Source organism: Hypanus sabinus, chromosome 3 (genome assembly GCF_030144855.1).
Source record: "Hypanus sabinus isolate sHypSab1 chromosome 3, sHypSab1.hap1, whole genome shotgun sequence".
Lineage (NCBI taxonomy): Eukaryota > Metazoa > Chordata > Chondrichthyes > Myliobatiformes > Dasyatidae > Hypanus > Hypanus sabinus.
The window spans coordinates 142,763,535-142,778,618 of NC_082708.1; the positions used below are offsets into that span (position 1 = coordinate 142,763,535).

Here is a 15,084-nt window from a genome sequence, read left to right on the forward strand (position 1 = left end):
AAGATACTTCTTAAATTTGTCCACCATCATTTGTTCCCCATTACTACATCTCCAGTGTCATTTTTCAGCAGTCTGCTATTCACTCTCACCTCTTTTTTTTAAAATCTCTAATATCTGAAAAAACATTTTGTATCTCTTTTATATTATTGACCAGATTACCTTCATATTTCATATTTTTCTCTCCTTTTTGATGATCAAAATCAGGTTCATTATCACTGATGTGCTGACATTTCTGAGGCATTGCCTTTTTAAGATGTCCTTGATGCTGGTCAATATTGACCAGATGGTCTGTTGGTCAGTATGGACATGGGCCAAAGGGCCTGTCTCAGTTCTGTCTCTATGACTCCAGTGTTTCTCCACTTCTCTTCCAGCAGTGCTCTTCTCCAAGACTAGGGTGCGTTCCAATTAAAGACATAAACGGGCCCATGTCCTGGACAAGCTGCTAGTGTAAATGCCATCTGCACAAATGCACAAAATTCCTTCCACAACTCCCGCACAATTCCTTGTGGACATTTAACAACTTCAAATGTTTCAGACCGCACCGCCCATGATTAGATCATAGAAGAAGCCTGAAGTAACTTGTGGGATAGTTGATGTGCTGTTGAGGCGAGGGAGTGGTGGTGGGGTCGTGCTTGGCTGGACGAATCCTTTCTCTTGGTTCAGCTGTGTGCTGTTGTAATATGTAGTCAGAGTTGTAAACTACCTGACACCCCAGTATGTCTGGTTTGTATATTCTACAAGTATCCTCACCAAGAATACAGTATGTCAAACTTTACTGGCTAAGAATGTTGGCATCATTTTGGAACTGTATCAATATTTTAAAAAATATATTGAAGAACCGAATTTTGCACCAGTTACTCTTGAAATTTTAATTTATAAAACTCTTAAATCTATCAAACTTTTGAACATCATCAAATTGATTTAATTCTACTTCAGACCTTTGAGCAGAACTAATATTAGCACAGATGTTGTGACTATATTCTTTCCTTCTGTGATAGAATTTCAATAATTTAATGTTTATTTGCTCTGGGTTTGTACCTCTCTTGTCATTGCTGTCTTTCTGTAGAGTGAACCGATCGTCCTGTAGACCTCTAAAAATGTAAACATTTCCTTCACTTTTTCGCTCTTCTTGCATTTCTACTTCGATATATCATCTTACGTATCCCATTAATTAATGGATTTTGGAGAAATGGCCTTTATGTTGATTCTCAAGCAGAGTCTCATAGTTCATTTGTTCATAGTTCGTTGTTCATTTTATATATCGTGGCATATGGTTAATTAATACAATCTGCATTCTGTGTGCAGTATTTTTAATGACCTGAAAAATCAAAATTCCTCCAGCATTTTACTGAAAAAAGCACAATTGTCAGTAAAAATTAACCGATACAATTAAGGATGATGCACTTCACTTCAGAATCAGGTTTATTATCACCAGCGTGTGACGTGAAATTTGTTAACTTAGCAGCAGCAGTTCAATGCAATACATTATGTAACAGAAAGAGAAAAGAATAATAAAGTAAGAAATAATAAATAAACAAGTAAATCAATTATGTATATTGAATAGATTATTAAAAAATGTGCAAAAACAGAAATACTATATATTAAAAAAAGTGAGGGAATGTCCAAAGTTTCAAAGTCCATTTAGGAATTGGATGGCAGAAGGGAAGAAGCTGTTCCTGAATCGCTGAGTGTGTGCCTTCAGGCTTCTGTATCTCCTACCTGATGGTAACAGAGAGAAAAGTGCATGCCCTGGGTGCTGGATATCTTTAATAATGGATGCAGCCTTTCTGAGACACCGCTTCTGAAAGATGTCCAGATACTTTGTAGGCTAGTATCCAAGATGGAGCTGACTAGATTTATAACCTTCTGCAGCTTCTTTCAGTCCTGTGCTGCAGCCCCTCCATACCAGACAGTGATACAGCATGTCAGAATGCTCTCCACGGTGCAACTATAAAAGTTTTTGAGTGTATTTGTTGATATGCCAAATCACTTCAAACTCCTAATGAAGTGTAGCCGCTGTCTTGCCTTCTTTATAACTACATCAATATGTTGGGACCAGGTTAGATCCTTAGAGATCTTGACACCCAGGAACTTGAATCTGCTCACTCTCTCCACTTCTGATCCCTCTGTGAGGATTGATACGTTTTCCTTTGTCTTACCCTTCCTGAAGTCCACAGTCAACTCTTTCATCTTACTGGCGTTGAGTGCCAGGTTGTTGCTGTGGCACCATTCCACTAGTTGGCATATCTCACTCCTGTATGCTCTCTTTTCACCACCTGAGATTCTACCAACAATGGTTGTATCATCAGCAAATTTATAGATGGTATTTGAGCTGTACCTAGCCACATGGTCATGTGTATATAGAGAGTAGAGCAGTGGGCTAAGCACACACCCCTAAGATGCGCCACTGCTGATCATCAGCGAGGAGGAGATATTATCACCAATCTGCAAAGACTGTGGACTTCCGGTTAGGAAGTTAGAATCCAATTGCAGAGGGAGGCCCAGGTTCTGTAACTTCTCAATCAGGATTGTGGAATTGATGCTATTAAATGCTGAGATATAGTCAGTGAGCAGCATCCTGATGTAGGTGTTAGAGTTGTCCAGGTCTAAGCCGTGTGAAGAGCCGTGGAAATTGCGTCTGCCGTTGACCTTTTTTAATGATAGACAAAGTGCAATGAGTCCAGGTCCTTGCTGAGGCAGGAGTTCAGTCTAGTCATAACCAACCTCTCAAAGCATTTCATCACTGTTGCTGTGAGTGCTACCGGGTGCTAGTCATTAAGGCAGCCCACATTATTCTTCTTAGGCACTGGTATAATTGTTGCTTTTTTAAAGCAAGTGGGAACTTCTGCCAGTAGCAGTGAGAGATTGAAAATGTTCTTGAATACTCCTGCTAGTTGGCTGGCACAGGTTTTCAGAGCCTTATGTGCTGCATCAGGACCTTCTGCCTTGCAAGGGTTACTTGGCATCTCTTATTTGACCCCACAGTTATTGGATGAGTTCCTTTGTTTTGAATAACCCATTGATTATAAATGCTAGGATTTGGAACAACCAGTAATCTGCTGGAGAAACTCAGAAGTTTGAGCAGCATCTGGGGGGAGAAATTAACGTTGATATTTTGGATCAAAATCCTGCATCAGGACTGAGTGTGGAGAGGGAAAGAGGAGGAGGGGAGTGGTGTGACTGGGTCCAAAATGTGTCTTCTGGTCTAGATATGCCTGCATACAACGCTCCTTCGGTCGACATCTTCTGGATAGATCATGAAACCATATATTTCACTTCTGTTATGTTCTTAACGTTTGTTTCTTGTCTTGAGTGTGATTCTGGAACTGTTGGAGCCTGTGGTTTGTAGTGTGGAGCTCATTTTGGGTGGTTCAGAACTCTGCGGTCTCTGAGGGGATTCCAAGAGGCAGAGGCAAGAAAGCTGTGAGCAAATATTCAACTCCATTTCACCAGCTAAAGTGATGAGTGAGTTTGAAATGCCAACTGCCTGCCTTTTTGCCTTTTTATCGCTGGTGAGATCACTCTGCTGCAGAAAGGGGAGACTGACTTTATCATTGGTGAGATCACTCTGCTACGGAGAGAAAAATGTTGCCCGGGTTTTCTGCATTTTGGATGTGGACTTGGACTGTAGACTTCTTTTTCTCAGTCTTGTGGGTTTTTTTGTATTCTGCATTTTTCACATGATTTTTCTCTTTTTTTTGTGTGCCAGTTCAGTTTTTATTCTTTTTTTTTTGTCCAGGGAGGAGGGATTTGAGGGGTTGATGCTCATGTTGCTTTTATTTCTTTGTTTCATGGCTCTCTGGAGAAGAAGAATTTCTGAGTTGTATACTTTGATAATAAATGAAATGATTGTTGGACCCATCTGAGGATGGGTGAAGGATGATTGGCAGATGGTGCCAAGTTTGGTGTTGGTTGGGGTAGTTGGAAGAGAATGGGAGGTGAGTTGTTAGTAGAGCTGGCAAAAAAGGCAGCTAAAGGGGGAAGGGGTGGTGATAGGGAGTGAAGACATTAGTCTGTGCTTGGTCTCACTCATCTAGTTGGCCATATCAAAAGCACAATGCAATGGACAAGATTGGTGGAGGTGCACATGATAAGACATGATATAAAATATCAGAAAATCACATTTGTAGCAGCTAAACCATCTTTGTTTGCTCGCCTTTGTCTCCCTTCTTGTCTGTCTGTTTCTTCTACCCTTCTTTTTGTTGTCTGTCCACATCTCTTTCACTGCAGCAGACGAGGAAGCAGAATTTACAGATAAGAACATAAGAAATAGAAACAGAAGGAGATTCATTAGTTTCAAGTGTCTGCCCTGCCATTCAGTAAAATCATGGACAATCCTCAGCGACACTTTCACTGAGCTGATCCCATATCCTTTCATTATTTTAACACCTAAACACCTTTTGATTTCTGAACAACAATAATCTGCTATATAACAATGCCCACTGGTCCAGATTTGTCCATGAATAGTTTGGGATCTAACTGATAGAAAGGTGGACATTGATGGTGAAATTCACCACTGCCTTCATGAATAGAGCACGTCATTTGGTCATCTAAAGAAATAGAATTAAGTTTAAGAATTAGAACTTCAACTCCAGCACAAAGCTGATGTTCAGTAGGCTGCAGTGAACCCAGCTTTGGAGGCATAGATTAGCTACAAAAGACACCTCAAAACACTGGATGGATATTACCAATGTTGTCGGCACAAATTCCTCCAAATTCACTGGCAGGATGAGAACCAGAGATAGTGTCCCTTTCCAGGTCAATATCCTTGCACTGAGGCTGTGAATGCCCTCACCCAGGTCTGATAGGCAGCCCACATTGTTTGCATGCTCACCCCAAGACTTTTGAGCTCTGCTGAGTAGGTATTTCTTGGGCATGTCTAGATAGAGTAAATGGTCTAAGTGACATTGGAAAGCCTCTGTAATACCTTTATAAATTTGGATTTATACCCTGCACATTACCTCTCAGAGTGGAGAAGGGGCATTTGGGCTGACTGTGAAAACCTTGGATCTCTTTATTGCCTGTGGATTTTATCAGGTTATTTTCTTATTCCTTACTACACAAATTGGACATAATATAACATACATTTTCTGTTTTGCAGCTTGCATATATTGAGTGCAGTACGATTGGATTCTCTTCTTGAATACCATCGGAAAAAAATGAACTTGAATGCAGTTCTGTTGTTGCTGAAGAAGTTCAAGCACAGCAAAGACCTTTCACCACTTTTAGAGGAAAGATTCAACGTGGTTTTCAGAGAACAGTTTGAAGCGGTGGAGAGCAGGCTGAATACAGAGCTTAAAGAGATGTTAGCCATATTAGCAGCTGAAAGTGTCCAAGAGGTCAGACATAAAATGGAAGCTCTTTATAGGAAACAGGAAGAAGAGGACAAAGAAGCTGAGCTGCTCATGCAGAATGTGGATGATGAGGTAAGTCAAGGAGCCATAGTTTTCTGCTATGTAAGTGAGAGAGGGAAGGAGACAAATCTTCCTGGCAAGTAAATTCATGATGCTAATAGCAACTAGATTAGGTACCACCTCAGGTAATTTCAAATCTTTCTCCAACTGATAACAGATATTAATCCGTGTATAACATCAACATTTTCCAGAGGCAGCCTTGCCATCAGGAAGTATATTTTGTGCTTTATACCTTGTTTGGACATATCCTCAGCAAATGTTAGCCATGCCTTTTAAACAAAAGTACTCTTACTAGAACTCTTCTTCTAACATAGTTTGATTTTCTTCTTTCCCATGTGTGTTGTGTTTCTGGTTTTACAATTAAGTAGCTAGATATAGAACATTGTGACTGAATGTGGGAGTTTTTGTAGGAGAGCCTGACTGCTTCAAACAACTAAATTGATAACACCATTAACAGCAATATTTCAAATTACTTCATGAGAACCCTTTCAGACAAAATATATTACTGAGGTAACAAAGATGTGTTAGGTTGGATTGCATTTGATCCACTCTATAAGTGATGTACGCCTGGGGTGGGGGTATGAGTGGTTGTGGAGTTGATGCACTTAGTATCTGGCTCCTCGGCTTGGATTTGTGGCATAAAAGGAGGATTTGCTCCAGGATTTGTCAACCGAAGATTAGGAATAAACTCATCCACAAAGACTGCCTCACTGGTGATTTTTTTTTTCAGAGCTTTGGCAAAAGGTCAGTACATTTCAAGGCATTAAAATGCCTGATCAAGGCTTCAGTGAAATGAATGATGAGAAAGGAGCAATATGTAGAAGAGATTTAGGGATGGGATGTCAAAGGCAGCTGGGAGCCCCATCAAAGGCAGAGTCCATAGATAAAGGATTCTTGTCCAGAAATATTGACTGTTTATTTCCCTGCACAGATGCTGCTGGATCTGCTGAGTGCTTTGTTTTTGCACCAAAGGCATGTTATGCAAATCAAAGATACATAAAAGACCACAAATGGAGGACTCTTCTCACTAATTCTCCTAATTTTCTGAAGGCCTTTGACAAGCTGCAACACGAGGCTGCCAAACAAGATAAGAGTCCATGGTATTAGAAGAAAGATGTTAGCAAGTATAGAAGATTGGTTGACTAGTAGGAGGCAAAGAGTGGGAATAAAGTCTTCTGCTTGGCTGCCAGTGACTATGTTCCACAGGAGTCTGTGTGGGACCACTTCTTTTCACATTATATATCAATGATTTAGATGATAGAACTGATGGTTTTGTGGCCAAGTTCATGGATGATAAAAATACAGATGGAGGGCAGGTAATGTTGAAGAAGCAGGGGGGCTGCAGAAGGACTTGGACAGATTAGGAGAATGGGCGAAGAAATTGCAGATGGAATATAGTTTTGGGAAGTGTATGGTTATGTTCTTTGGTAGAAGGAATAATGGCATAGACTATTTTCTAAACTATATGGGGAGAAAATTTTGAAATCAGAGATGCAAATGGGACTTTGGAGTTCTCATGCAGGAGTACCTAAAGTTAACTTGCAAGTATGAGTCGGTGGTAAGGAAGGCAAATCCAATGTTAGCATTAATTTCAAGAGGACTAGAATATAAAAGCAAGGATGTAATTCTGAGGCTTTATAAGACATTGGTCAGACGGGACATGGAATATTGTGAGCAGTCGTGAGCCCCTTATCCAAGAAAGGATGTGCTGATATTGAGGAGGCTCGAAAGAACGTTCATGAGAATGACTCAGGAACGAAAGGTTAAGATATGAGCATTTGATGGCTCTGGGCCTGTACGTGTTGGCATTTAGAAGAAAGGGTGGTGGGGGGGGGGGGATCTCACTGAAACCTATTGAATATTGAAAGGCCTAAATAGAGTGCAAGTGAAAAGGATGTTTCCTCAAAGGGGCATCTAGGACCAAGAGGCACAACACTAGAATGAGGGAAGTTCTTTAGAACTGAGGTGAGGAGAAATTTCTTGAGGCAGAGCATAGTGAATCTGTGGAATTCATTGCCACCAATGGCTGGAGGCCGGAGTCATTGGTAATAATTTAAAATGGATGTTGATAGGTTCTTGTTAGTAAGAATGTTAAAGATTATGAAGACAAGGCAGGAGAATGGGGTTGAGAAGGATAATTAGTCAGCCACGATGGAATAGCAGAGCAGACTTAATGGGTTGATTGGCCTAATTCTGTTCCAATGTCTTATGGTCTTACAGAAAATATGGGTTAAGAGTTTGTCCAGGTGTGATAAGCTGTGTCCATTTTACTTCCACAGCTTCATATAATTTATCAAGGGGTAACACACACTTTGTATATTTCACTAAGAAGATTTTCAAAGTCAAAGTTACAATATTGACAATTCAGAATGTGCTCCTTTAACAGATTCCACTCATTAAACTAAGTAACTTTGTTGTAAATATTTTATTGAACCTAAAGGTGCAATTAGGAGGAATCTACTCAATCTATTTAAACTTGTGTTGATTGGTTTGTCAATGCATCCAAAACTGCTAGATGGGTCATGGTAGGTTAATAAACTTGTGGGCTTATATTGGGAAATTCCATGATTGAAGGTATTGTGTATAAATGACCAGACCTCACATGATTTTGACTTGTGTTTTCCCCTGCAAAGAGGAAATGTCTTGGGCCCAGGGCCAGGTGCAGTCAGTGACAAGGGGTTAAGGCCCATAGATAAGGCAGAGAGGGGAAGGCTATGATAGAGATCAGCTATAATTTTGGTACTTTACAGTATGTAGAGGTGTTGGGTTAGGGTCTGTTACTGGGGATCGTGATGTTAGATGGAGTGTGGGTGGAGGAAATAATGGTTGCAAGAGTTGTCAGCCAGAGTGTTGGTTGAGGAATGAGACTGGGTCATTAGATTGGTGTGTGGGATAGACTATAGATTGTAATAGGGAAGGGCGTTCTGTGGTCGGGATGGCTGAGTAGTCAGATGGAATAACCTTAAGGAGAATCCCTCTTAATCAGGCTCTCAGTTTTACAAATACTATTGCAGGCTGTTTCTAAAATCAAGCCCACAGCAATTTAAGGGAATACATTTATTGGGCAACACCTTGGCGCTCTTGATACACCATGTAAGAGCAACGTTACACAAGTGGTCATGTATGGCCATTTGCGCAAGCATGAGGTGATGTATGGGGTTCGTTCATGGTTTGTGTGGACCCTGGACGTCACCTCTGTTATTAAGTATGTGTGTAATCCATGTTATAGCAAGTGCATAAAGGGCTGAAGGTAAAAATTGTGAACTATACCACTCACAAAAATAACTTTGTTTTTCACTAAAATTGATAGGTGTCCAGAAAAAGCACAGTGTTGCTCAATCCAATTTGTAGACATAGTATTCGCACTTGGCTCTGTTTTTGGATCATTTTGGTTCTGTTTTACTTCAGTGGTTTGGCATGGTCAAAGAGCTGCTCGGTGATGCATGGTAAATGATTGAAATGTGTGTTCACTTAAATTGCTGTGGGCTTGCTTTTAGAAACAGCCTGCAATAATATGCTTGACAAACCTAACAAAATGTTTCCTTTCAATTTTGCATGATCTTTTGCTGCTAAATGTCACAGGATCTCAATTGGTCTCTCCCCCCCCCCCCCCCCCCCCCAATCTGGTGGCTACAATTCAGACCAGAAGATTAATTCCTGACAAATTCAGATAAAAGACCACTTGGCAAATCTATAATATTTTGTTTGTCTAAAATACTGTACACTGTATTTTTAAAAATCGTGTGAAGTTGAAAGGTGTTTGTGTCCTGGAGGACCTGGGTGCCTTGGTATACGAATCACTTAATATGCAGGTTTTCCAGGTGATTAGGAAGGCAAGTGATGTTTTGGCCTTTATTGTCATAGTCATGGAGTGATAGAACACTACAGCACAGCAGCCAGCCCTTTGGCCCATCTAGTCCATGCCAAACCATTAATCTTCCGAGTCCCATCGACCTGCACCCAGACCATAGCCCACCATATCTCTCACATCCATGTACCTAACCAAATTTCTCTTAAATATTGAAATTAAACTGGTATCCACCACTTGCAAAAGCAGCTTGTTTCACACTCTCAGCATTCTCTGAGTGAAAAAGTTCCCACATATGTGTCTCTTAAAACTTTTCATCTTTCATCCTTAATCCAGGACCTCTAGTTGTAGTCTCACTTAACCTCAATGGAAAAAGCCTTCTTGCATTTACCCTATATAGACACTGCATAATATTGTATACTTCTATCAAATCTCCCCTCAATCTTCTACATTCTAAAGAATAAAGTCCGATAATTTCCTTATAATCCAGGTTCTCAAGTCCTGACATATCCTTGTAAATTTTCTCTAAACTCTTGATTTTATTGATATCTTAACTGCTGGTAGCTGGCCAAAACCGTACACAATACTCTAAATTAGACCTCACCAACATCTTGTACAATTTCAATGTGATGTCCCCACTCCTGTACTCAGTGCATTGATTTATGAAGACCAATATGTCAAAAGCTTTGTTTATGACTCTTATCTACCTGTGATACCATTTTCAAAGAATTATGAATCTGTATTCCCAGATCTCTGTGTTCTATTGCATTCCTCAGCACACTACTGCTCAACGTGTAAGATCTACCCTGTCTGATCCACCCAGCGGGAAACACTTTATACTTGTCTGCATCAAATTCCATCTGCCATTTTTCAGCCCATTCTTCCAACTGATCCAGATCCCATTACAAGCTTTGATAGGCTTCCTTGCTGTCCACTGCACCCCTAGTCTTCATGTTGTCTGCAAATTTGCTCGTCCAGTTTACAACATTATCATAAGAACATAAGAAATAGGAGTAGGAGTAGGCCATCCGGCCCATCGAGCCTGCCCCGCCATTCAATAAGATCATGGCTGATCTGTAAGTAATCTCAGCTTCATCTGCCTTTTCCCCATAACCCTTAATTCCCTTACTATGTAAAACCTACCTAACTGCATCTTAAATACATATAGTGAAGAAGCCTCGACTGCTTCCTTGGGCAGAGAATTCCACGGATTCACCACTCTCTGAGAAAAACAGTTTCTTCTCATCTCAGTCCTAAATCTTCTTTGCTGAACCTTGAGGCAATGTCCCCTAGTTCTAGTCTCACTTACCAATGGAAACAACTTTCCTACTTCTATCTATCCCTTTCAAAATTCTGTATATTTCTATAAGATACCCTCTCATTCTACTGAACTCCAGAGAGTTGTAGTCCCAGGCGACTCAATCTCTCCTCATAGGTTAACCCCTTCATCCCTGGAATCAACCTGGTGAACCTCCTCTGCACTGCCTCCAAAGCCAGTATATCCTTCCTCAAGTATGGAGACCAGAACTGCACACAGTATTCCAGGTGTGGCCTCACCAGTACCCTGTATAGTTACAGCATGACCTCCCTGCTCTTGAATTCAATCCCTTTAGCAATGAAGGCCAACATTCCATTTGCCTTCTTAATAACCTGTTGTACCTGCAAGCCAACTTTTTGCGATTCGTGCACGAGCTCTCCCACAACCCTCTGCATAACAGCATGCTGCAATCCCTCACCACTTAAATAGTAAACTGCTCTCTAATATTCCTTCCAAAATGGATGATCTCACATTTACCAACATTGTATTCCATCTGCCAGACCTTGGCCCACTCACTTAACTTATCTATATCCCTCTGCAGACTCTCCACATCCTCTGTACAGTTTGCTTTTCCACTCAGTTTAGTGTAATCAGCAAGTTTTGCTACGCTACACTGTCCCCTCTTCCAAATTATTAATGTAACTGGTAAACTGCTGCGGGCCCAATACCGACCCCTGCAACACCCCACTCATCACTGACTGCCAACTGGAGAAACAGCCATTTATACCAACTCTCTGCCTTCTATTGGTTAACCAATCCACTATCCATGCCAATACACTTCCTCCAACTCCATGCATTCGTATCTTATGTATAAATCTCTTGTTCAGCACCTTATCGAATGCCTTCTGGAAATCCAAGTATATGACATCCACCTGTTCCCCTCTATTCACTGCACTCATTATATTCTCAAAGAACTCCAGTAAGTTTGTCAAACAGGACCTGCACTTCCTGAATCCATGCTGTGTTTGTCTTATGATAGTCTTATCTACATCATTCTTATAGATGACAAGCAACAACGGACCCAGCACCAATCCCTGCAGCACCCCACTAGTCACAGGCCTCCAGTCGGAGACGCAACCATCTACTACCACTCTCTGACCTTTCCTGCAAAGCCAGTATCTCATCTAATATACTACCTCATCTTGAATGCCAAGTGACTGAACCTTCTTGACCAACCTGCCATGTAGGACCTTGTCAAAAGCCTTGCTAAAGTGCATATAGACAACACCTACTGCCTTGCTTTCTTCAAATTTCTTGGTAACTTCCTCAAAGAAGCACTGTAAGATTGGTTAAACATGACCTACCATGGACAAAGCCATGTTGACTATCCCTGATCAGTCCCTGTCTGTCCAAATACTTAGAGTACCTTCCAATAACTTTCTCACTACTGAGGTGAGGCTCACTGACCAATAATTTCCTGAGTTATTCTTGGAGTCTTTATTAAACAACTGAACAACATTAGCTATCCTCCAATCCTCTGGCATCTGACCCATGCTACAAATGTTTTAAATATGTCTGCTAGAATTCCACAAATTTTGCAGAAGGTCTGAGGGAACATCTTCTCAGGCCCTGAAACTTTAACCACTCTAATTTGCCTCAAAGCAGCAAGCACCCCCTCAGTAACCTGTATAAGATCCACAACCTTGCTACTGCTTTACCTCACTTGTATAGATTCTGTGTCCATCTCCCACGTAAATAGAGATGCAAAAAAAAATCCATTTAAGATTTTCCACATCTCTTTTGGCTCCACACATAGATTACCATTCTGATCTTCCAGAGGACCAATTTTGTCCCTTACTATCCTTTTGCTCTCAAAGTATCTGTAGAAGCCCTTATGACTCTTGGCAGGAATAATCCAAATAGAACATACAGGGTAAATGGTAGGGTATTGAGGAATGCAGTGGAACAGAGAGATCTAGGAATAACAGTGCATAGTTCTCTGAAGGTGGAGTCCCATGTAGATAGGGTGGTGAAGAAGGCTTTTGGAATGCTGGCCTTTATAAATCAGAGCATTGAGTACAGAAGTTGGAATGTAATGTTAAAATTGTACAAGGCATTGGTAAGGCCAAATTTGGAATATTGTGTACAGTTCTGGTCACCGAATTATAGGAAAGATATCAATAAATTAGAGAGAGTGCAGAGAAGATTTACTAGGATGTTACCTGGGTTTCAGCACTTAAGTTACAGAGAAAGGTTGAACAAGTTAGGTCTCTATTCATTGGAGCGTAGAAGGTTGAGGGGGGATTTGATCGAGGTATTTAAAATTTTGAGAGGGATAGATAGAGTTGACGTGAACAGGCTGTTTCCATTGAGAGTAGGGGAGATTCAAACGAGAGGACATGATTTGAGAGTTAGGGGGCAAAAGTTTAAGGGAAACACGAGGGGGTATTTCTTTACTCAAAGAGTGATAGCTGTGTGGAATGAGCTTCCTGTAGAAGTAGTAGGGGCCAGTTCAGTTGTGTCATTTAAGGCAAAATTGGATAGGTATATGGACAGGAAAGGAGTGGAGGGTTATGGGCTGAGTGCGGGTAGGTGGGACTAGGTGAGATTAAGAATTCGGCACGGACTAGGAGGGTCGAGATGGCCTGTTTCCGTGCTGTGATTGTTATATGGTTATATGGACTCTTCTTTACTTTGTCTGCTAGAGCAATCTCATGCCTTCTTGTAGCCCTCCTGATTTCCTTCGTGAGTGTTGTCTTGCAATTCTTATACTTCTTAAGTACCTCATTCGTTCCTACCTGCCTGTATCACCTTCTTTTTCTTAACCAAGGCCTCAATAACTCTCAAAATCCAATGTTTCCAATATCTATTATCCATCCCTTTTATTCTCACAAAAACATACCAACTCTGTACTCCCAAAATTTCACTTTTGAAGGCCTCCCATTTACCAAATACACATTTGCAGAAACAACCTATTCCAATCCCTACTTATCAGATGCTTTCTGATACCAAAGATCTTGGCTTCTCTCCAACTTAGAATCTCAACCCAAGGACCAGACCTATCCTTTTTCATAATTACCTAACGGCATTATGATCCCTAAATGTTCCCCGACACAAACTCTTGTCATCTGCCCTGTCTCATTCACTAATAGGAGATCTAGTATTGCACTCTCTAGTTGGGACTTCTATGTACTGATTAAGAAAGCCTTTCTGAACACATTTGCCAAACTCTTTCCCATCTAACCCTTTTACAATATGCGAGTCCCAGTCAATATGTGGAATCCTGTTGTGTGTGGGTTTGAATGCATGAGTAATAGCCAAAATAATATCTTCTTCATACTCTGCTTAGGAGATCACTTGGGATTGGGGATTGCTTGCTTCCACTCCAGTTCTGTAGGAGCTGTAGCCTGTTCATTTTTACTTCTGCATCCATTCTTGTCCCATCCATTCCAGTCATCTGAGGACAATTGATAATAACCAGTTAACTTCCTAATATGCCTTTGAATGATGGGGGAAATGGTAGAATGGAGTCAAGGTTGCACCTGTGTTGCAATCTACACAATAGTAGATGTAACTTTTGTACTACTGTGTCAGGGATTCTCAAGAGTCTGTGAGGATGTTACATTTACTCCAGAGAACTTTGAGAGCAGTCTTAAATCCTTAACTCCTGTCTTCTCTGATGAGACCATGTCTGGGATATTATGGACAAGCCTGGGCTCCTTGCGTATGGGTGGATGCGTTTTCTATAGAAGCTGTGCAGTGAAAGCTCAATTCCTGGTACGTCACATGAGCTTGTACACACTGGAATTGAGGAGATTGAGAGGGGATCTGATTGAAACGTTTAAGATAATTAAAGGATTTGATAGGATTGAGGCAGGAAATATGTTCCAGATGTTGGGAGAGTCCAGTACCAGAGGGCATGGATTGAGAATAAGAGGTCAGTTATTTAAAACAGAGTTGAGGAAGAGCTTCTTCTCCCAGAGAGTTGTGGAGGTGTGGAATGCACTGCCTCGGAAGACGGTGGAGGCCAATTCTCTGGATGCTTTCAAGAAGGAGCTAGATAGATATCTGATGGATAGGGGAATCAAGGGATATGGGGACAAGGCAGGGACTGGGTATTGATAGTGAATGATCAGCCATGATCTCAGAATGGCGGTGCAGACTCAAGGGGCCAAATGGTCTACTTCTGCACCTATTGTCTATTGTCTATGAGGAGAGATACACTAGGTCTGCATTCTCCTAAATTTATGCTGTGCGGTTATCATGAAAGTGTTTAAGTTCTTGTGGGTTTTGACATGGTAGATGTAGGGTTGGTTGTCTTGCCTAGAACAGACTTCAAGTGAGAGTGTGGTGTGGTCACAGACTTCAAGTGAGAGGTTGGCCATACTCTAAGACAGAAATGAGAAGATATTTCTTTCTTGGTCATTCTTTAGAAGTTTGTTTATTTCCTGAGTATGTTCATGACAGAGCTAATAGATTTTTTGATTAGGGAATTAAGGGATGTGAGTTTAACACAGCTAAGGTAAAAGATAAGCTGTGACGTATTGAATGTGGACCAGGTATGAGTATCTGAGTGGCTCTTTTCTACTTGTATTTCTGAGGTT

At 41.0% G+C, this 15,084-nt stretch overlaps 1 protein-coding gene across 3 annotated transcripts in view; it reads left to right on the forward strand.

The window, feature by feature from the left end:
* LOC132391710 (limbin-like) overlaps positions 1-15,084 on the forward strand; it is a 205,948-nt gene that overhangs the window by 66,817 nt on the left and 124,047 nt on the right. For all 3 annotated transcript variants that reach the window (XM_059965261.1, XM_059965262.1, XM_059965263.1), the window contains one exon: positions 5,102-5,426. In XM_059965261.1, coding sequence (XP_059821244.1) covers positions 5,102-5,426 — 325 coding nt within the window. The remainder of the gene's footprint in view (positions 1-5,101; positions 5,427-15,084) is intronic.